This window comes from Trachypithecus francoisi, unplaced genomic scaffold (assembly GCF_009764315.1).
Source record: "Trachypithecus francoisi isolate TF-2019V2 unplaced genomic scaffold, Tfra_2.0 Lachesis_group12, whole genome shotgun sequence".
Taxonomy (NCBI): domain Eukaryota; kingdom Metazoa; phylum Chordata; class Mammalia; order Primates; family Cercopithecidae; genus Trachypithecus; species Trachypithecus francoisi.
In genome coordinates, this window is record NW_022681457.1 from 111,942,914 (window position 1) to 111,964,889 (window position 21,976).

Consider the following 21,976-nt stretch of genomic DNA (forward strand, 5'->3'; position numbering starts at 1 on the left):
AGGAAAAAACGCCCAAAAGGCAGGAATTTTCCCTCTAAAGTAGCCCTGGGAGCTGTTTCAGCACCCGCCCCCTCCCAGCACTGCCCCCTCCCGTCTCCCACACACTTGGGGCCTCACTTGCCCGGGGTTTCCAAGAGCCAAGTTGGTCTAGATTCACACATTTCCTCCAAGTCAAAACGTACCCATGACCTTTCTGTGCTTTTGAGTCAGACCAGAAGAAGCATGAGGTGTGAAGTTTTATGAGCCCCTGGGAGCTGCTGCCGCTGGGTGTGCTGTTTGGGTAAGACTGTGGGAGAACACGGGCTGGCTCCGCTCAGCGACAAATGGGTTGGTCCCGCTCCTGGGCGTGGGACAGGCAGCTCTGTAGTGCAGTTGTTCCAGCGTCAAATCCTTCTGAAGTTCCAACTGGAGTATTTGGAGGAAGCTTAATTAAGGCTGCTGTGTTCTTCTTTTTCCTTTCTTCTAACTTTGTTTACTTTAAGCACGTACTGCACTTCCAAAGGATATAGCTGGAGTTAGAGACTCTGCCCCTCGGGCCACTTGAAGATGCAAGGCAGTCTCTCCCACACACAAAATAATATCCTGCAGGACTTAATTCAGACAGTCTACAAAGTTCTGTGTGTCTGTCTGTCTTTCCATCTGTATCTTTGCATGCCTCAAAGAGAGAATATACTTTTGTTTCATATGTTCATGGAACATTTATTTATTTATTTTAGATGGAGTCTTGCTCTCTTGCCCAGGATGGAGTGCAGTGGCACGATCTTGGCTCACTGCAACCTCTGCCTCCCGGGTTCAAGCAATTCTTCTGCCTCAGCCTCCTGAGTAGCTGAGACTACAGGTGCCCGCCACCACGCCCGGCTAATTTTTTGTATTTTTGGTAGAGACAGGGTTTCGCCGTATTGGCCACACTAGTCTCAAACTCCTGACCTCATGATCTGTCCACCTTGGCCACCCAAAGTGCTGGGATTACAGGCATGAGCCACTGAACCTGGCCCTGGAACATTTACATAAACTGATCAACTACTTGGACAAAAAGAAAATCACAACAGATTTTTTTTTGGGTCAGAGTCTCACTTTTGTTACCCGGGCTGGAGTGCAGTGGTTATGGCTTACTGCAGCCTCGACCTCCCTGGCTCAAGAGATCCTCTCACCTCATCTCCCAAGTAGCTAGGCCTACAGGCATGCACCACGCCAGGCTCATTTTTGTATATTTTGCAGAGATGGGGTTTCGCAGTGTTGCCCAGACTGATCTCAAACTCCTGAGCTGGAGTGATCCGCCCACCTTGGCCTCCCAAAGTGCTGGGATTACAGGCGTGAGCCCCTGCACACAGCCCAGATGTTTTTAGAGTGTAGAGATCTTCAGGTTACATTTATTTACTGATCATAATCCAATAAAATTCAAAACATTAATTTAAAGGAGATAATTTGGCTGGGCACAGTGGCTCACACCTGTAATCCCAGCACTTTGGGAGGCTGAGGTGGGAGGATTGCTTGAGGTCAGGAGTTCGAGACCAGCCTGGCCAACATGGTGAAACCCCATCTCTACTAAAAATACAAAAAATTAGCCAGGCGTGTGGCATACCAAGTCCTAGCTACTCAGGAGGCTGAGGCAGGAGAATCGCTTGAACCTGGGAGGCGGAGGTTGCAGTGAGCTGAGATTGCGCCGCTGCACTCCAGCCTGGGCAACAGAGCCAGACTTCGTCTCAAATGGATAAATAGATAAATAAATAAATAAATAATTTAATATATGGAAATTAACAAGTAGGTAATCCTTAGATCAAAGAAGAAATTAAAAGCAAAATTAAAGACTACATAGAAAGCAATAAAAGGAGAATGCTTAATGCCAAAATTAATGAGACAAACTGAGTACCAGAGAAAATTTATAACCTAAAAATGTCATTATTCAAGAAGAAAGATGAAAAAAATATAGCACTACAAAACAAAATACTTACCTCAGAAAGCAAGAAAAGAATAGCAAAATCAATCAAAACAGGCCAGGTATAGGGACCAAAAGATTAAAGATGTGATCAATAAAATAACAAAAAGTGGCAAAGAAAAGCACATTTCAAACTGGTTCTTTGAAAAGAACACTGACGGCCGGGCGTGGTGGCTCAAGCCTGTAAACCCAGCACTTTGGGAGGCCGAGGCGGGTGGATCACGAGGTCAGAAGATCGAGACCATCCTGGCTAACACGGTGAAACCCTGTCTCTACTAAAAAATACAAAAAACTAGCCGGGCGAGGTGGCGGGCGCCTGTAGTCCCAGCTACTCGGGAGGCTGAGGCAGGAGAATGGCGTGAGCCCGGGAGGCGGAGCTTGCAGTGAGCTGAGATCGCACCACTGCACTCCAGCCTGGGCGGCAGAGCGAGACTCCATCTCAAAAAAAAAAAAAAAAAAAGCTAAAAAAGAAAAAAAAAGAAAAAAGAACACTAACATCCTCAAAAAGTTAGTTATGAAAAAAAGTGAAAACACGCAAGGAATGAGAAAGGAAAAATAACCAGATATGAGGACTTAAAATAATTTAAGATAATACATGGCAACTGTACCAGCAACACATTCCAACAGTTAAGAGAACCGAATGATTTAAAAGAATCAAATGTTACCAAAATTGACCTATGAAGAAATGGAAAACCTGAATAGTCCAATAAACAGAGTAGAGCGTGGGATGATTACAGGGTACCACTGAAAAGCATTGTAGGCTGGGCACAGTGGCTCGTGTCTATAATCCCAGCTCTTTGCGAGGTCGAGGCAGGAGAATTACTTGAAGCTAGGAATTTGAGACCAGCCTTGGCAAAGAGCGAGAGACCCTGCCTCTACAAAAAAGAAAATAAATTAGCTGGGCATGGTGGCATGTGCCGGTGGTCCCAGATCCTTGGGCGGCTGAGGCAGGAGGATGGCTTGAGCCCAGGAGTTCAAGACCACAGTGAACTATGGTCACACCACTGCACTCCAGCCTGGGTGACAGAGCAAGACCTTGTCTCTTTAAAAAAAAAAAAAAAAAAAAAGTTATATAACCTAAGGGTTTGCAGCTGGCTTTTATCCAAGCTTTGAAAATCAGAACCGAAAATTCTAATGTAATTTAAGTACTGTAAGCCAAATGGTGGAAAGCTCCCTGGTCCATTCTACAAAGACAGCATAATTTTCATTCTAAAGTCTGATGAAGAGACTGGGCACAGTGGCTCATGCCTATAATCCCAGCACTTTGGGAAGCGGAGGCAGGTGGATCACTTGAGTCCAGGAGTTTGAGACCAGCCTGGGCAGCACAGTAAGACCCCATCTCTACTCAAAATAAAAAAAAAAATTAGCCGGGCAAGGTGGCACATGCCTATAGCCCCAGCTCCGTGGAAGGCTGAGGTGGGAGGATCGCTTGAGCCCAGGAGTTCAAGGTTGTAGTGAGCCAAGATTGAGTCACTGCACTCCAGCCTGGGCAACAGAGACTCTGTCTCAAAAACAAAAAAAAAAAGGTTACTCTAAAAAAAAGAAAATTATAGACCTCTTTCACTTAAAAAATGCCAAGACTCAAAATATTAGCAAAAAAGAGCCAGAAATGTATCAAAAGAAAAACAAACTAACACATTTTATCCAAGTGGAATCCATTATTCCAGGGATTAAGAGTGGTTCCATATCAGGAAATATATCAACGTGCTACTTAAACAAAAATTAAAGGAGAAGAAACAGTATCATAATAAACTGTTCATAATAATAGATGCTGAAAAGGCATTTGCTGTAATTCAGCAAATGCCATTCCTAACAGTAAATCCAAAAACAAACAATGAATTGATGGTCAAATTCGCTGCTGGAGACACGCAAGATAAAGTAACAATGAACTATCACTTTGCACCCATCAGACAGGTAAGAGGGGCAGAGATGGGTGCTGCCCTTCACATTCCCACCAGCACTGGGGGAAAGTGGTCTGGAATATACCTCCTAACTAATCAGCTCCCGGGAAGTGACTGCACAGAAATGAAATTGGTGTGTAAATGCATACATAGGCGGGCATTTATTGCAGTGTTGATCTAGGGGACAGGGTGGAAGCAGCTGGAAAGCAAAGTGAACACCCACTGAAACAGGAATAGGTGAGTGAATTACAGAACATTTACACCATTAATGATCATGCAGCACTTCAGAGAATAAACTAGAGTGATATCAGCCTGCGGGAACAGTGAGAAGAGCAAGTCCAAAACAGTGTTTAATAGATTCCATTTTTGTAAGCACAAATGTTAGGAATCTATGAATATGTATATCTGCGTATGAAGCTATAAATAATTCTATAACATGGTAAAAATGTGGACAGGGTCTCCCTCTGTTGCCCAGGCTGGTCTTGCTCCTCCTGGTTTGGCTTCCTAAAGCGCTAGAATTACAGTCCCTTTTTTGGTCTTTATGATTGCTTTTATCATGCCCCCAGCCAGGGAGCCACAACTTGGATGGTCTTCAAGACCCTTGCAGATGCGAGTGAAATCCCACTTCAAATTTCCTGGAGAAGTGCTCTTCCAGGTTAATCCAAACTTCTTCATAATAATGAACATGCTTGGGTCTGTGTTCGGGAAGCACTTTCTGTTCTTAGGGTCTCAGGATGCACTGTCCAGTGAACAGCAAACATCAAGTATCTCTTACAGTGCTAGAACTCACTTTCTTGGTCTAAAGAGCTGGGGTGAAAGCTGTGTTTGCAGTCAACCAGTACCTGCAAGACGGCATGCTGAACTCGACTGAGGAAAGGGAAGATCGTCATACACACACCCTTTCTATATCAGTGACATCCCCATGCCCTGGAGTGCCTGGCTGGTTCACTGTCAAACACTGACTGTCCCACTGCATCCGTGAACCCTTGAAAAGAGTCTAATTGTGTGCTCGTGTAGGGGTTGTTAACCACACCTCCCACTGTCTCTCCCATTTGAAAGGGGCATAGTCTTCAGAAGTTGTGCTTTGGTTTGGAAAGCGTAGCCCTTCCCTTCTCTAGGCTTTTGGATTTCTGTTGACATTGTGTTCTCACTGGCTGTTGCCCAGTTCAACTGGGCAACTGTGGATGAGGTACTTGAATAGGTGAGGGGACTATTTCTTGATTAAAGCCAATTCTTTGCCTATCCTACAACACTGAAGCTGTGCAGCTAAATGTGGTCGGACCAAAAACACAACACAGGCTGCCCGGTCCCACTTTCAATTCATGGTCATCAACCTCAAATGGGTCCTTAATGTTGCCCGGCAAACATACCGTGCTTCTGTGGCCTATTCCCTTTCTCGTTATCCTACATGACTATGTGCACCTTGTGTCTCTCCAAATCTGCATCACTTCCTGCCCTGTATTCATTCCTGCCTGATGTGAGAAAACAGGAGCCATCAACCGAATCTCAAGCTCTCCCACCTCCACCCATCGTCCCGGCCTGCCAGGCCCTTTTCCCTTATTCCTTCCTGCCCTCTTGAATTTCTGGTCAGTTCTCTCCATTTACGGCCAGATTCCTCTAGAGAGCTGTTGGTATTTCTCTTCTTCCATTTTCCTCTTGAACCTCCTCCAGCCCGGTTTTCACCTCCAATGCTCCATTGAAACCACTCTTGGAAAGGTTTCCAGTGACTTCAGTGTGGCTAGGTCCATTGGTAATTGTTGGTCCTCATCCCATCTGACTTAGCAGCAGCGCTCAATGGTCTTTGAAACCTTTCTGGCCTCAGCTTCTAGGATCCATCCCCTCCTGGTGTCACTCCGTCTCTGGATGATCCTGCTGAGTCTCCTTTATTGTTTTGTTTTTTGAGACAGAGTCTCGAGCTGTCCCCAGGCTGGAGTGCAGTGGTGTGATCTTGGCTCACTGCAACCTCCACCTCTCGGGTTCAAGTGATTCTCCTGCCTCAGCCTCCCGAGTAGCTGAGACTACAGGCGCCCGCCACCACGCCCGGCTAATTTTTTACATTTTTAGTAGAGATGAGGTTTCACCGTGTTAGCCAGGATGGTCTCAATCTCCTGACCTCGTGATCCGCCCGCCTCAGCCTCCCAAAGTGCTGGGATTACAGGCGTGAACCACCGCGACCGGCCTCCTTTGCTGTTTCTTCTTCAGCTGCCTAAAGCGTTAGTGTGACTTCTGTCCTGCTGGGGCTTGAACCAGGAACCTCAGAGTGGGCTGAGCAGAAGCCAGTGTAATGCGGAGACTGCCACTTACTCTTGGGAGGTTGAGACTGGTTAAGGAGTGGGGGTGCTTCCCCAGGCTTGGGGCAAGAGGCTACATTTTATCGTGAACATCATACTATGTTTGGTATTTGTCACTGGTGATAGCTCTAGAAGCTACAGATCACCAAGAGACCAGAAGAAAACAAAGAACAAGTTTGGGAAGTCCACAAAGCATTTTATTCCACAGGAAGAAAAATGATGACTCTGATATAAGAACCAGACTCAAGAGTCTTAACACACTGGTGACTGTAATAGTGTTTACATAATAGAGAACCAGATATTTCACTTGTAGAATTTTATCAAGCAGCTACTATGGTATTTTGAGGCACAGATCATACTTACAAACAAAGTGGCCCTGGAGCCTTCAGAACATTGCGGTGAGTACCCACCAAGCAGCAAGACACTCTGGGATTGGGGAAGGGGCCGTGTGTCTGTTTTCCACTGTGTAGTCACCAGGCCAGAGCCTGGGGAAACACTGGCCTGGCTCACCTTTCAGTGAGCACAGAGAAGCAGCGACAGCCAGGGAGTGACACGGGTCGGTCAACTGTGCTGGGTCAAGGGACTGAGTGGCTTTGGATTTCTCCTTACCCAATTTACGCTTATTCCATTTATTTTACTTTCCTCAGAGATGAACTGTGTGTTTGAGGCAGAAAGAAAAGCAGTAGAAATGATCTTAACAAAGTCTTAGATGTTGCTGGCTGAATATCAGTTTACAAAGAAACGGGGCATTTAAGGAGCCAGGGGCAGGGCCTGTTTCCTCCAACGTTTTGGATGTTTTCCTGGTGAGAACCAGGAGGGGATGTCAAATGCCCCTGAAACCTTCTGGCCGCAGGTGGCCCAGGGCTGCAGGGCAGGGGAGAGCTGAGAAGTGGAGCAGCTCGCCATTGGCCCTCCCATCTCCCACCCAGCCTTGCCCTAGATGGTCTTTGGATCCCATTTTAACATCTGCCTCTCCTAAGGTGCGAGTGTCAAAGTGCTTGATTGTGCAATCACAGGAGATGTGCAGCTATTTAAAGAGCTGATTAAAATTAGAAAGGAGCCCGAGGAGGGCATCTGAACACTTCTCTGGATTCCTCCTAAAGCACCAGCCCACAGGGCAGCCTGCAGCTAACTTCCTCAGTCAGATCTGAGAATGCCCAGCACTGCTGTGGCCCAAAGCAGATTTCTTTAGTAACGCTAAACTCCTTAATCTCATCAAGAAATTTCAAGTGACTTTGTTCCAGAAGCTGATAGAAGGCTCACTGACGCATACAATCAACCCTTCCGAGAGTCTCATCTTTTAAGAGATCATGATCTCAGGCAGTGGGTTGCTGATGACAAAAACCACAAGCCAAACTTTGGGGTGCAAGGAGGGAGGCTGAGGAGGAAGCTGCGGAGGAGCTGCCACTTGGCTGTATTCTGCTGCAATCTTGTGCAGGGCATGAGTGCTGACACAATCATGACTACCCCCCAGCAAGACACAAACTAAAACCCACCCAATGCCGCAAAAGCCAAGTTTCAATTCTGCAGTCCACTAACTTGGAGTTCAGCGAAGGCAACCAAGCCTCGGAGTTCAAGAAAGCTGATCCTTGAACACCATGTAGCTACTTATGCTAAAGCTCCCTTCCTTCCTCTGCACGCGCGCACGCGCGCGCGCACACACACACACACACACACACACACAGACACAGAGGGGAAGTGGGAGAGGAAAGGGAGGGGAAGAAGATTCGCTTCATTTGTGTTTTGGAAGGATTTGGGTCATGAGTTATAAACACCAAAACCTTCCACGCATCCACTGATCCACTGAGTCATCCCAGACTCAGCTACATGTGACAAGGTTGTAGAAATTGATTAGCTTTATTAAAATAAAAATTTTAAAATCACAAGGTGAGTCATTCATTCTAAAGTGAGGCCCTTTTCCCCCTCTCCCTAGATGCTTAATCCTTACAGAAAAGCGAAACACCGAAAACAGACCCAGGCCGCCCATACCAGGCCTTGCTCCCAGCAGGAATTTAAAAACAAGGATAAGAGATGCTTTCGTCAAATCTTGGTTCCACGAAAAGCTTACCAACGCAGCTTTTTCATACTACTTCATCCACCTTCTGGAACTCTCTCCGCTCCCTTCTCACCCTGGGGTTTCCATCCTGTGTCCCCTCGGGTTGTGGAGCTGCGATGCCTGCCTGTGGCTTTATTAAAAAGCAAACAGTCCCAGGGCTTTGTTCTTGGCTGTTGCTGCCCAGGCAGGAGAGCACTCTTATGTGGATTTCTGATTTGTTGCAGTAGTTCAATGGGATTTTTCTTTTCCTTCTCGGTCAACAGAGTTTACCAATGTTTCCAACCTCTCTAATAATAACCTGAGAAAGCTTACAATGCTGATTTGCCCATGTGTGGTAATGGAGCACAGGTTTCCCTCTAAGTTCGGTAAGACTAGTTAGGATAAAGCCAAATGGATAACTTATAACGTAATTTGTGAGAATCTAAGCACTCTTTGTAAAATGGGGGTGAGAAATTAAAAGTGAGCTCCCAAGCCCCTCTCCTAGATCCTTCCGAAGGGCCAGCGCTAGTCCTGGGTGCCGCAGCTCACGGGCCAACTGGACAGCCACGATGTCAAAGGTGTCCCTTTCAGGACCACAGCCCTCACCTCAACCCACTTTACTGGGAATACTTTAGTCTCCAAAACTAAGATGTAACATTCTTTAAGAATGCCTTTCTATAGACAGTATCCTGAATTAGATGTCTAGAATTAGTGCAATAGAAGATCCAATATAATTTTATATTACTTTACAGTTAACAAACCTTTACACATAGCACAGGCCCTGTTCAGAAACGTTCCTATATATTTACAAACACACAGTTGTACATATATACATGTTAACAAAATACAGGGCATCTAAAAATTAGATTCGTCTGGGTACATGTTTTTAAATGTTATTTAACCAATACCTTTAAAAATTATTTCCCATAATCTAAAATAACTCCCCGCCTCACAAATTAATATGATTTCCATTTGTATTTTTCCTCATGAGGGTTTACTTTCCCTCATTCCTTGACAACTTCCCCAAACCCAACTCTGGTTCTGCCTCTAATGCCAGCCGAGAGCTTGGCCTCTTTCCTCCTGGTGGGTCTGTGCTGTGTCGGGAGCGCCCGTCTCAGCAGCGGGGCTTCAGGAGTCCAGCTCCAGCTGCTCTGGGTTTTCGCTGAGTCTTAACATAAGCTGCTGTTCATAGTAGAGGCTCTTGGCGTAGTTTATTTCTTGTGACAACTTGACAGCGAGGACCTCAGATTTCACGTGGACCTAAGGGGGAGAACAGGGTGGGTCACCCGCCCCCAGGGCGGGGAACCCAGGAATCAGATGCCCCAGGCGGCGGCTCCCAGCCCAGCTGCGTCTCAGGATGGGATGTACACGTCAAAGAAACAGTGATGGCCGAGGCTGCTCCCCTAGTTCACTTGCACTCAAGTCTGTGGTGGGTCCCTGCAAATTTTTTTAAAATTTTTTAACACGGAGTCTCTGTCACCCAGGCACGATCTCTGTTCACTGCAACCTCCGCCTCTCGGGTTCAAGTGATTCTCCTGCCTCAGCCTCCCATGTAGCTGGGACTACAGGCGTGTGCTACCATGCCTGGCTAATTTTTTTTTTTTTTTTAGTAGAGACGGTGCTTCACCGTGTTAGCCAGGATGGTCTTGAACTCCTGACCTCGTGATCTACCCAAAGTGCTGGGATTACAGGCGTGAGCCACCACACCCGGCCGATCTGTCTTTTTAAACATTCCCCAGGGCTGTGCAGCCAACTCATACTCACCTGCCACCTGGGACCCCACCCTCCCTGCCCCCAGAACTGATGTGCAGAGGTGAGACCGAGAGCAGGAGTGCGGGGTTCACATCTCAGGTCTGGTGACAGCCGAGGAAGGAAGAAGAATCAGCCAACAAAAGCCTCTAGGTCTTTCTTACCACAAACACCTCCCTGCCCACCTGCTTTGAAAGGGTGCAGAAGTGTAGTAGGCGAGGCTGCCCACCTGCTACAGTGAAGGGATCTGGAGAAATACTCACACTTTGGGGTGCTCGCCCTCTTTGTCAGCCAGCTCTGACTTAAGCCAATGACCCCAGGGGAGCCTTACACAAGCCCAAGCAAGCCCAAGTGCACTCCTGAGCAGGGGGAGGCCAAAGGACTCCGGAGGAGAGAGGCCCAATAAGGCTGGCGCTATTTCTGATCCGTAGAGAGAGAGAGGTGAGCAGGCCCTATTAATTAACGTATCATTCTTGAATGCAAGCTTCAAAATCCTGGCATGCCGGGTGAGAACGAGCAGGACTAACACCTGGGTGTCGTGGCAAGCCACCAGGCAGACTGGCCAGGGACAGCACCGCGAGGGGCTCTGCAGCCAGCTCTGGTGTCAAGTCACTTGGATTTGAACCCCAGCTCCTCAAGGTCAGCTGTGTAGACCTGAATGAATCACCTGCCATGACCAACAGTGAGGAAGGGATGACAGCGACACAATGACCACACAACCCACAAGACGGCCAGCCCTCCAGGCACGTGAGCTATTCACAGGAGCTTTCTTATTTAAAGGCCTTGTCATAACAGTATCTTGCCCTCTTTGGAGGCCAAGCATAACTTTTATTTACAAATACTTATTGCACATGCTAGATGCTACTAGAACAAAAGTTCTGGTTTCCACTGTTAAGGAGCAACAATGGAGAAGCGTGAGCTCCAGTGCTTTCTTCGATTCAGTGCACTGGAGAATGCCATTGTGGGAGCAGAAAAACCCTGTGTGTTCTGTTAGCTGTTCCTTATCACCAATGAGAGTAAGTATTGTCACTCTCACTACATCTATGGGTAACTGAGGCACAGATGTTGTGAGGCAGTAACGTTCCCACGGTCACCCATGGGGCAGCTGGGAGGGCAGCATCACCTGTGAACATACCCTGGGCCCCTCCCATGTTCAGGACGGAGAGGCAGCACTCCTGGGAAGGGCCCAGCCTGAACCTCCTAAATGGGCTCCTGCTGAGGAGGGGGAAGCAGGGCAGAGGCATGGAGGCCCTGGCCCCGCCCCTGAGGAGCCTGAGAACAGCCATGCACTCACCATGGGCTTCTGGTGGGAGGGGCCGGGGATGGACACTCCACTGCTCGTGCTCACGGCTTTCTTGGTGACCTGCACGTACACCTTCCCATGGTCTTTGGAGACAAGGCAGTGGTAGAGGTCATCGTATTTGACTTCTAGGAAAATGGCTTCTCGGTCCACGTAGTCTCCACTTTTCAGGAAGTAAACAGCTTTGGAGGAGATGAGCACGCAGTAGCTGTCAATGTTCTCCACAGCGATGAAGCTGCAAAGCAAGACGGGAACACAGGAGTGACACCTGGGGCTTCGCCCAGCGCCAGGGGGAGGCCCACCGCGGGCTCTGTGGCCCCAGGGCCTGAGTGTAAACCCCGGCCTCCTTGCTCACTACACCTTGGGCAGGTGGCCTAATGATGCTGGGCTTCAGCTGCCACTTTTGTAAATTAGGAACAGAAGTGGGCCTGGCCTCAGGGGCCTGTTGTGAGGCCCATGGCCATGGCACCCCACACCCCTCGATGGGGCACTTGATAAATGTCAGCTAATGATGACCACCAACAATTTCAACGATAGAAATACTTTTATATCTTGAAATTGTATCTTGTGGGGTGTTTGTTGTTGTTTTTCTGTGAGCATTTCTGGACACCTTAAAGCTTACAGAAAACGGTAACGATGCTCTATTGGACGAAACAGAAAACGGGATGCCTTTCAATGTGAAACTGAAGGAGCAGCTGAGAAAGTTCACTGCCTGGCAGAGGGGAGGGAAACACAAGCGGGCGAGAAGACGCGGCTGGAGGTGCTGAAAGCTGATGGGGAAAAAGCAGAATTAAACAGGTTCACCAAATGGCATGCCAGGAAGAGACAGCCTGGTGTTAGAACACCTGCACTCCCACACCCGCTTCCTCCCTCCCTAAGCTCAGCCCCTCCAGTGACAGGGCGCTCCCCCATCCACTTCATGTTCAGAAAACTCAGAGAGTCAGAAAACGCTTTCTTAGGTAAAGCTGTCATCTTCCTTCTGGAAACTACTAGCTGTTACTTCAGGAGCTTTTGGGCCACTCCAAAAAAACTGAATTCCTCTATCATGGAGCTCACACATTTAAAGTGGAAATTTATGCACATCAAACCTCTCTGGCCACTGAATGAAGAGCAGTGAACCTTGGGAACAGCGTGACAGTCCCCCCGGGCCTGGCTGCCTCCCCTGCATCTTGTGACAGCCCTTCACAATGGGGCTGCAGCGTCCAGGGACACCGGACAAGGATGGACGGCGGCAGGAATACTAAAGGCTGACGACAGAGTGGCAGTCGAACTCCCACTGGCAAACTGAATTGCTCAGAGCCAGGCTCCACCTGGAAGTGATCTGAAACCTGGGTCCAGAACAGTGTTGTTCCCAGGTCCTCTGCAGGAGGCAGAGCCTGGGGGCGGGAGGTGGCCTGCCTGCTGAAGGGAACAGGCTGCTGGGCCCTCGCTCACTGGGGGTCCGTGCAGGACGCACGCCCGCTCTCTCAACTTCTGTAAATCCCACCCCCCTCCCTGCAAGGATCACAGGTCCTAACTTCTCTATGAAGCATCCCCCACATACTCCAGCCCCTCCTCCACTTTTGAGCATTTACTTGTGATGGCCCCCAAAGCACGGCCAAGCACCCACTCGTTGTTTCCATGTGTCCTGGATAAGTCTCTCCGCTCTCTGACTATCAGGTGAGCCCTGTAAGTGGGGTCCATATCTCACAGCCCTGTGTCTCCCTGAGCAACCCACAGAGTTGGCCACCCCATCAGCACTCAGTGTCTGCCTTGTTCCAGTTGCCATTTTAATTACAGACGCCCGTGACAAAAACTGGGGTTTATTGTTCTGTTCTAACTGGTTGGCAATGCCAAGAATGTAGACTTGTAAAGTCTCAATGCCAAAATTAGAAAGACCCGCAGCCTTCAGCGTTCAGGCCATTCAGCACAGGCGTTCTCACGTCTTGTGCTCTGACAGCATTGAGAGCGGCATCATCATTGAACAGAGTTGGATGGAATCTGAAATAGCTGGTCCGGGAAAGAAAGAAGGGCATGGGGAAAGACAGAAAGACAGACAGGTATAAAAATGATCCTGACACAGAGAAGAGGTGACACAGTGCCAGCCAGGGACCCGAGCTGAGACCCTGGAGCGGGCCTGGTGCACAGTCACTGAGGCCGTCACGGGCTCTCCAAGGAGACTCCAAAGTTGGCCACCATGATTGGGGTGACAGCAGGAATATGCATGAAAAATCCAACTGAGATTTGAGGTTCCTTCCTCTAGGTGAGCACAGCACAGGCACTTCCACCCCAGTGCCCAGCCTGCAGCCCCCACCGCCACCACACTGGGCACTCGCCATAGCTGACATTTACATGTCAGTCACAGGCTTTCCATCTGGGCAGATGCTCTCACACCCAGACCAGAGTGGCCGACATGACTAGTGTGCTTTCCATCCTGGAACACTTCTATAGGCTTTAAAATAGACTTTCCGGCGGGGGGCGGTGGCTCACGCTTGTAATCCCAGCACTTTGGGAGGCCGAGACGGGCGGATCACGAGGTCAAGAGATCGAGACCATCCTGGCTAATGCGGTGAAACCCTGTCTCTACTAAAATACAAAAAAAATTAGCCGGGTAGTCCCAGCTACTCTGAGGCTGAGGCAGGACAATGGCGTGAACCCGGGAGGTGGAGCTTGCAGTGAGCTGAGATTGCGCCACTGCACTCCAGCCTGGGAGACAGATGGTGCAAGTCCTCCATTAGGCCAGAACCACTTCTGGAGGAGGGGTGACTGATCTGGGACGCCTCTGGAAAGGTAGAGGGCACAGTGAAGGAAACACAGGCCGAGCCAGCAGGAAAGCCCGGCCCGCTGGTTGACTCTGGCCGAGTTCGTGGTTTTCTTGGTAGCTCAGGCTCCCCCATCTCTCTGATGGAGAGGGTAATCACTGCCAGTTTTCTTCATAAAGTGAGCACGGAGGTCAAGGAATTCATGGCCATACAGAAAGGCAAGTGGAGGAAGGCAGTGCTGTCACTCCACACGGATCTCTGTCCTGTGAGTCCAGGACCCTGCGCGTGCCCTGAAGCTGCTACTGATAATAACATATGTTTGGAAATTGTGCATGAAGTGTTCTAAAGTCTTTTCAAATCAAAAGCAGATCAGAGCCAAGGGTTTGGCTGAAGGAAGGAGAAGGGAGGTAGTGAGGACACAGCTGGAACTGGGCAGTGACCCCAGGGACCAGGCGACCACAACTCTGTCCCCATCATCTTCCTGTGGCTTTCCTGCACCCCACAATGGCCAGCGCTTTGGGTTGCATCATCGTCATTATTATTAATTTTAATTCTTTTTTTTTTTTTTTTTTTTTTACAAAATCTGCCAATCACATCAAAGAATAATTAAACAGTTCCAGACCAGACCCCTTATCTAATGGAGTCTGATCCCAAACTTGTCACTGTGAGAAAAGCAGCAAAACTCAGGGTGGTAAGAGACACCTGGCAAGCGCAGCACGCTCCCCACCCTCCCCTCCGCCCATCGGCACCTTCTTCTGTTCCCTTTCCCTAAAGCCATAGGCCATTCCCCTCCCTCCCTGGACTAGTTCTCCCAGGCTTTCCTTTGCCTCACTTGAGGCTCCCTGAGGTGCTCACACTGCTTTGCAGTCTCGACCCCAGACTCTCCTCTCTTCACTTCCCTTAAAATTGAGCTTCCCGCAAGGCCTGCTTTTGGTCCACGAATGAGTGACTGTTGGAAAAATCTTGAGGGAAGAAGGCCACCATGGTCTTGGGTGGCCCTGAGCATACTCCTTCTGTTCTCTGATCTGTTATTAACTGAGAGGAAAGGGTAGCCAGAAACACACAGCATCAGATGAGCTTTATCCTTCCAATCTGAGACCTAGAGAAGTCACCTCAGTATTCAGTTGACACATCTGAGGTTGCTGTAGATACTATAATTGATTCTATTTAAAAAATAGGATTTTTATACTCTTCTGAAACCTCAGTTAAAAGTTTCAATTCTGGGGGCAGAGCACGGTGGCTCCCACCGATAATCCCAGGACTTTCGGAAGCTGAGGCGGGAGGATCACTGGAGCCCAGGAGTTTGAGACCAGCCTGGGCCACATAGTGAGACACCATCTCTATTTAAAAAAAATAATAAGAAAGAAAAAAGTTTTAACTCTCCTTTAAGGAGAGAAAGAGGATACTCTGGCCTTGGGGCTCAGTGTCAGAAAGTTTCTTCCGAGAGAAGGGAAGGCTGTGGCACCAGCTTCCACCCTTTTCCAAGATGACAGGTGCTAAGAGTGGGTGAATCTGCCAAGAGCCAGTGCCGCCTTAATAGAACCCCCCATCACTAACGACATCCACAGACCAGGAACCACAGGGCACTCCCGACAACAGCAGCCATGGTACCATCAACAGCAGCCTCAGGCCTCCTCTGGGGCAGATCACAACGTCCTCCCAAGCCACACTGCAGCCTCGCCAGGGGAGCCAGCTGCGCTGGTGCCAGTCGCCTCCGCCTCTCACTCTGCCCAGAGCTTCCCCATCCTGATGTGTAGAACCCCATGTGTCTACTCTGCAGGGCCACCGTGATGGTGTGAGCTCATCTACGTGCCCCACACGAAAGAGATCCACAGTTAATGGTGGCTCTTCCGTTGAGAATAGGTGCCCAGTTATCCCACACCTGTGGGGATGACCCCTCCTTCCCCCACACATCGTCTCATCAGGAGATTGGAGAGAGAGATCTGTCTCTGGAAGGCCACATGGGAAACAGGCTCATGACCAACTTGTCTCAGGGAGAAATCTGCCAAGTTAACTGCTTCAGCCACTCGACTTAATTTTCCTCCCGCTTTTTTTTCCCCTCAATATTAACTCATTTATATACCTGACTCTACTCCCTCTGGAGTCATTTCAAAATCAGAAGCATTCTGAGACGCCTGACTCAGTGCTCCTGGAACAGGCTCCTCTACCCCTAGGCATTACCCACCCCAGGTCCATCTATGGCCCTGACTCCATGTCTGGACCCAGTGTCGCTCTGAGTGCCAGGTCCTCTTCAGGGCACCTCAACACGTCCACTGGGGAGCTGCTCCTTCTCCAACCCTTGTTCTTCAGCACCCCCAGCATCAGCTGATGGCATCCCCATCAACCAGACACTCAAGGAGCCCGGAGCCACTCTCAACCCTCCTCCTCACTCAGATTCCAATTCAGCAGTTGAAGGATCCACAGACACTGCTTCCTTAAGGCCTCTCCAATCTGTCCTCTTCTAGTCATCGTTACGGCCACCGTGTTCGGGCCTCTCCACCTTCTACCCGGGCTACCCCAGGGGCCTCCTAACTGGCTTTGTGCCTTCAGTCTCTCTACCTGCTGCTGTCAAGGTTTTATTTTTCATGAGGAATTTTGAGTGGGATCCTCTTCCTCACAGTCTCACTCCCACCTATAGGAGAGGCAGGCTCCTCGGCATGACCACTAAGGTCAGCCTTCAGCATCCGGCCTGGGAACCCACCTTTCCAGCCTCCCCGCTCCTTCTCTCCACATGCGCTGCTGCCACAAAAGGCTGACCCCAAATTCTCCAGACTTGCCGTGAGCTCTTCTGCCCCGTGTCTCTGCCCAGCACTGTGCTCTGTCCATGCACCTTCTCTCCTTGGCACATTGCTCCACCTCCTACACGGTCAGGTGACTTGTCCAGAGCCTTCTCTGTGAAGCCTTCCCTGGCTTTCCAGTATAAATTAATCACTTTCCGTCTGTGGTTCCATAATATGTTGCTCATACTTCTATTTTAGCAGCAATATATGTTATAGGTTGTTGGTAATACAGTGCCTGCTTCCCCTGCTAAACTGTGAATGCACTGAGGACAGAGGAAATTTCTTACTCACCCTGGCACATAGTAGGATTCAATAAATGTATGCGTTAGGGTGTCTCAGAAGATGACACTGGCATTACAGTAAGGCAAGAAATCTGCCAGTGTCCAGGCAACTTTGGATGCTAGACACATGTTACCAGGAGGAAAGCTGAAAACTTCTCTTAGAACTCCTGATTTAGCTTATTAAAGATTTAGCAAACTTCTAACTTTACCAGAGTAGCTGTGCCATCTGCCAAATGTAAGTTTTAATTCAGGGACATATCAACAAATGGCCAATTCTGTAAGTGTCAATAGTTACTAGTAGATTATTTCCTAGTTTAGGAAATGGAAGCTAATAAATTCTATTCCATTCCTCAGAAGGAGGAATTGTTTTTATTTTGAGACTGTGTATGTTACTATAAGATTTGTACTTATAATTATATGCTATTAGAATCAATATTATATGGTGTGCTCAAAAATTTTCCTGATTTCTCTTTCTCCGTGAAATTTCTCAAGAAGAGACAAGATACAAAAATCATAAACAGCATGTTTACAAAGTAGATAAGAGACTTTTACTCTTCATTTTATTTTCTGTACTCTTGGATTTGCTAACCATGCATATGAGTTTCTTTTTGAGACAGGATCTCACTCTGTCACCCAGGCTGGAGTGCAGTGGTGTGATTTCAGCTCACAGCAGCCTCAACCTCCCAGGTTCAAGCCATCCTCCCACCTCAGCCTCCCAAGTAGCTGGGGCTACAGGTGTGTGCCACCACGCCTGGCTGATTTTTGTATGGACGGGGTTTTGCCATGTTGCTCAGGCTGGTCTTGAACTCCCAGCCTCAAGCAATCCTCCCACTTTGGCCTCATAGCTCTTTGGGAGGCTGAGGTGGGAGGATGACTTAAGGCCAGGAGTTCGGACCTGCCTGAACAACATGACGAGACTCCATCTCTACAAAAAATTGAAAAGAGGAGCAACTTATTTGGCTGGTGCATGCATAGGCTACTTTTATTTTTTACACTTTTCTGTATTTAAAAAATCTCATAAATGTTACTTTCTAAAACTACATTTAAATAGTACAATTTCAATTGTCTAATTCCAGAAAGCAGTACATTAGGGCAGCTTCGCAGCCACGTGGGTTGCTCATGAGCGTTTTCTAAAAGGCAGGAGCCACCCTCCTGTCACTAGCCTGGTGTGCACTGTTACATGTGATGCAGTATTAGAAATAAAACAGGTACCTTACACCAAAATGAAAATGAGTTTCTGGCTACAAATGAGACACGAGTTAGAAAGAAAAATTAATTTCACCACCTAAGACAAACGTCACTTTAACATCATCTTAACCTGGATCCTGTTTCAAAACCAAAATTGAGAAAGACGGGAACAACGACAACCGCACAACTTCTCAGAGGGATATATGATGAACTTGACAGTGAAGACCTTTCAGCTGGCCAGACCAGACATCAAACGTCGGTAACTGTCTTTTTGATATTAATTAACTAAATAGAATGAAAAAAATGAAATGCACGTCGATCTGGGAGAACAAGGTTGAAGTCACAATGGCACTGGGGACTTCGTGGGGTTTTCACTCCATCGGGAAATAATTACACAATATTTTCCAGAAGTGAAACAGTGAGCCTAACTGGAAAAAAATGTGGAAACATTTAGTTCGAACAGTAGAGCAAGGTATTAAAGACCCTTTAAAGGGGTTAACTCTGAAGGGAAATATGCAAATAATTAGGTCTTTAAACATGTTTTTAATTACAAATCTAGGATAAAAGTCAGAGGTATAATTTGGCGCTTGTGGGCTTTTCCTGAAAACTCCTTTCCTGCAAAGTGATGAGTGTAATGTTCACTCCACCGCGAAGACCCAGGCTGACAACTGAGGACGCTTCGGAGGAACATTCGCCACACTCCCTGATGGCTTCTTCCTTGTACACTTGGGAAGGCCGTGGTCACGTGCCTCCTTCCGCATTCACTGGCAAGATTTAACCCACAACTTGGGTGGAGACACATGGTTTTCATCTTTTAAGGTCAGAATTCATTCATGCCAGTATCTCTTCCTAGTTCATATGAGTTTCATGAAAACTATTTTACTGATTTCATTTTGATTCCAGTTTTCAGCTCTCTCTGGCTCTGTTTTTCAATGTGTGTATCTCACTGAGAGCAGTCCTGTGTTGGCTGTACTAGGCAGTGTCTTCCATTACAAGCGAATTTCACAGTGACCAGAGATGGTTTGACTTGAATGGAGGTGAGTTGGGGAGGAAAGTGAAAAGACAACATGCAATAATTTATAATCTCATTTAGCCTTTGACAAAAAACCCCCAAATGGTTGGAAAATGGACACATGTGAACACAAATGCTGAACTGCAGCTATCTGGCTGTATGTATTGGGTGCCTATTCGATGCCAGGCACTGTTCTGTGTGCTGAGGATTCTTCCCTGAGTGGAACAGACAAAAATCCCAGCCTCACAGGGCTGCCATTGTAGCAGACTCTGCACCATGTCCTGCCAGACCTGAGAAAGGACTCTCTAGACTTCCCATCCAAAGGCTAAAAGTTCCATCTACAAAGCAGTATCAAGAGCAGTCATGGTACCAAATCTCTGCCTCAAGAAAGGCAGGAATAGAAAGTTCTCCCTGGAGTGAACTGCATGGGCACTCCAGGCACTGGACTCAAACAGCAGAAGCTACGAGCGACACCTGCTGTGGACAGAGTTACCCCCTCCCTGCCAATTTATATGCGGAAGCCCTAACCCCAATGTGACCACTTGGAGTAAGAAAGTAATCACAGTTAAATTAAGGTAGTCATAAGGTTGGGGCCCTGAGCTGATAGGATTAGTACCCTTATAAGAGACAGCAGAGAGTGCCTCTCTCTCGGCGATGTGGGAACACAGTGAGAAGAGGGCTACCTGCAAGCCAGGAAGAGAACTCCCACCAGCAGCAGAATCACAAGATGCTTTGATACTGGACCTCTCAGCCTTTAGAACCGTGAGAAGACAAATTTCTGTTGCTTAAGCTGCCCAGTCTGTAATACTTTATAATGGCAACCCAAGTAGATGAAACAAGAAAATACAACTCTATTATCAAGAAACCTTCTAATAACACCATAGGGTCACACAAGGCACATGTAGGAAGGCGCCATTCTACCCGTCAAGCAACAAATACCTTCTGGATTTGGCTTTTGATATCCCCATTCAAATACTGCCATGAATATATGAGATGAGGTCTACTTAACACTGTCCCTAACAATGACTCTGAAGACTATCCTGACAGTTGACCTCTATTTCAGACATTCCTCCACCCACCAAAACACACTCACAGCACTCAGAATCCTCCCAAGCTCGTTTTACCTTAAAGGAGACAAAGGAGCATCAGGAGAAATTAAACTAGTATTTTGCTACTCCTAGACACAACTAACTGCTTTCTCTAGGCTGGTGGTTCTGGCACCTATGCAGGGTATAGAGCACGTTTATGCTACAAGGATCTCTGCAAAATATCCTAAAATAGTGAAAGACTTAATTCTACCATGTCAACCAGGAATAATATCACTAACTGAAGATATGACAAGATCCCAGGTATAAAAGGCTCCATATTTAAAGAGTAACAAAGCAATCTGAAGAAAAACACTTTTCCAAAATGTCCTACTATTAGTTGTTTGCTATTTGTTTTTCCGTTTTGTTTTGCTAGCATTCTGCCGCAAAAATGGGATATCAAAGTTTAAGAAACTTTTCCTGGAGAAAAACCTTAAAATTGAGAACATTTTATTCATTATCTTCTCTCTTTGAACTAACTAGAAAGAGACTGCCATTTTCTAGAAACAAAACACTAAGGCCAGGCTATGGCACATAGTCGAAAACCACTCCTTAGAGTAAAAGGCTGTTTACCATCAGTTATATCTAAATCTAAAAAGACCAGATCTAAGGTCGGAGAGTCATGACAATAACTCAGATCAGATGGAAACTTCTCAGGATCAAAAGGAGAAGAGGCAACTCAGTAGACCCACAGGGCTGGTTTCCCATGCTCTAACTTACAATTCGTCCTGTATGTTGTCTGTGAGTTTGAAGAGCTGCTCCTGTCCTTCCGCCTGGCTCTCAGAGTATCGGGGAAGCAGGCCCTGGGGCCCCGTGCAGCAACGCGGTTTCCGAACTCTCTGTGCTTGAGTCCTAGATGGGTAAATGGACAAAAATCCAAGAGGTTAAGTGTGCAGGTTAAAATGATTTCCCTTTCTCACTAAGACAAAAGCACTCTGTAATACCAGACATACTCTACATTTAGTGAACAGAATTAAACGACAGTATTGCCTGTGAATGAATGTACCATGAAATAGTGGTTAAAGACTCTCATCTGAGTTTGAATCCGGCCTCTACTATTTTCTGGCCATGTGATCGTGGATAAGTTGGTTAACTTCCTTAACCTTCAGTTTCAGTTTTCTCTCTGAAACAGGATGATGACACCTACCTTACAGGACTGCTGTGAAGATCAAATAAAACAGTGCCCGCCAAGCCTGGTCCTGGCGGATGGTGAGCTGCCCACCAGCGGCGGCTCTCGTTCCTGCAGTTATTACTGTCATAGATTTCCCCAGGTTGCACCCTGTTTATCTAGGCATCTCTTCAGGAGAGCCATGTTTGGATTTGTGATGGGTCTGGAAGAAAATCCTGGGCATTTAGTAAGAACACATCAACCCTTGAGACCTCTTCTAAGATGAGGTCAGTTGCTTGGGCAAAGGGTGAGGGACATGGTAATCATGCAAGGGGAAGAAGGCCCCCTGGACCTAGACCTGGCCCAGGCCACAGGCTGGGATTCTGCAGCAGCTCTAACTTGGGCCACTCAGCTGTCGGCTGCCCAGAGGAATCTGCTCTGTTATGGCTTTCAGGGTAGGCTGATGTTGTCTTTTCCACACACCATATACAGTACAGGGTAATTGGTAAGTACTTTCTGGTGTTTTCCTAGAAACAGGAGTGCACATTTGTCTTGGAAAGGCTGCGCAT

The 21,976-nt window shown here is 47.6% G+C and overlaps 1 protein-coding gene and 1 non-coding gene across 8 annotated transcripts in view; both read right to left on the reverse strand.

Annotated features, from left to right (window-relative positions):
* Positions 1–6,303: 6,303 nt before the first annotated feature.
* VPS13D (vacuolar protein sorting 13 homolog D) overlaps positions 6,304–21,976 on the reverse strand; it is a 296,584-nt gene continuing 280,911 nt past the window's right edge. For 2 of the 7 annotated variants that reach the window (XM_033228300.1, XM_033228302.1), the window contains 3 exons: positions 21,020–21,151; positions 11,207–11,447; positions 7,970–9,423 (listed from right to left, as the gene is read on the reverse strand). In XM_033228300.1, coding sequence (XP_033084191.1) covers positions 9,292–9,423; positions 11,207–11,447; positions 21,020–21,151 — 505 coding nt within the window. In that variant the 3' untranslated portion in view covers positions 7,970–9,291. Of the gene's footprint in view, positions 9,424–11,206; positions 11,448–21,019; positions 21,152–21,976 lie in introns of those variants that run through there. The other 5 variants (XM_033228303.1, XM_033228306.1, XM_033228304.1 and 2 more) reach the window with 4 other exon arrangements.
* LOC117094115 lies at positions 10,905–11,054 on the reverse strand. Its single transcript, XR_004441431.1, has one exon. It is a non-coding gene; the product is annotated as a small nucleolar RNA ACA59 (small nucleolar RNA).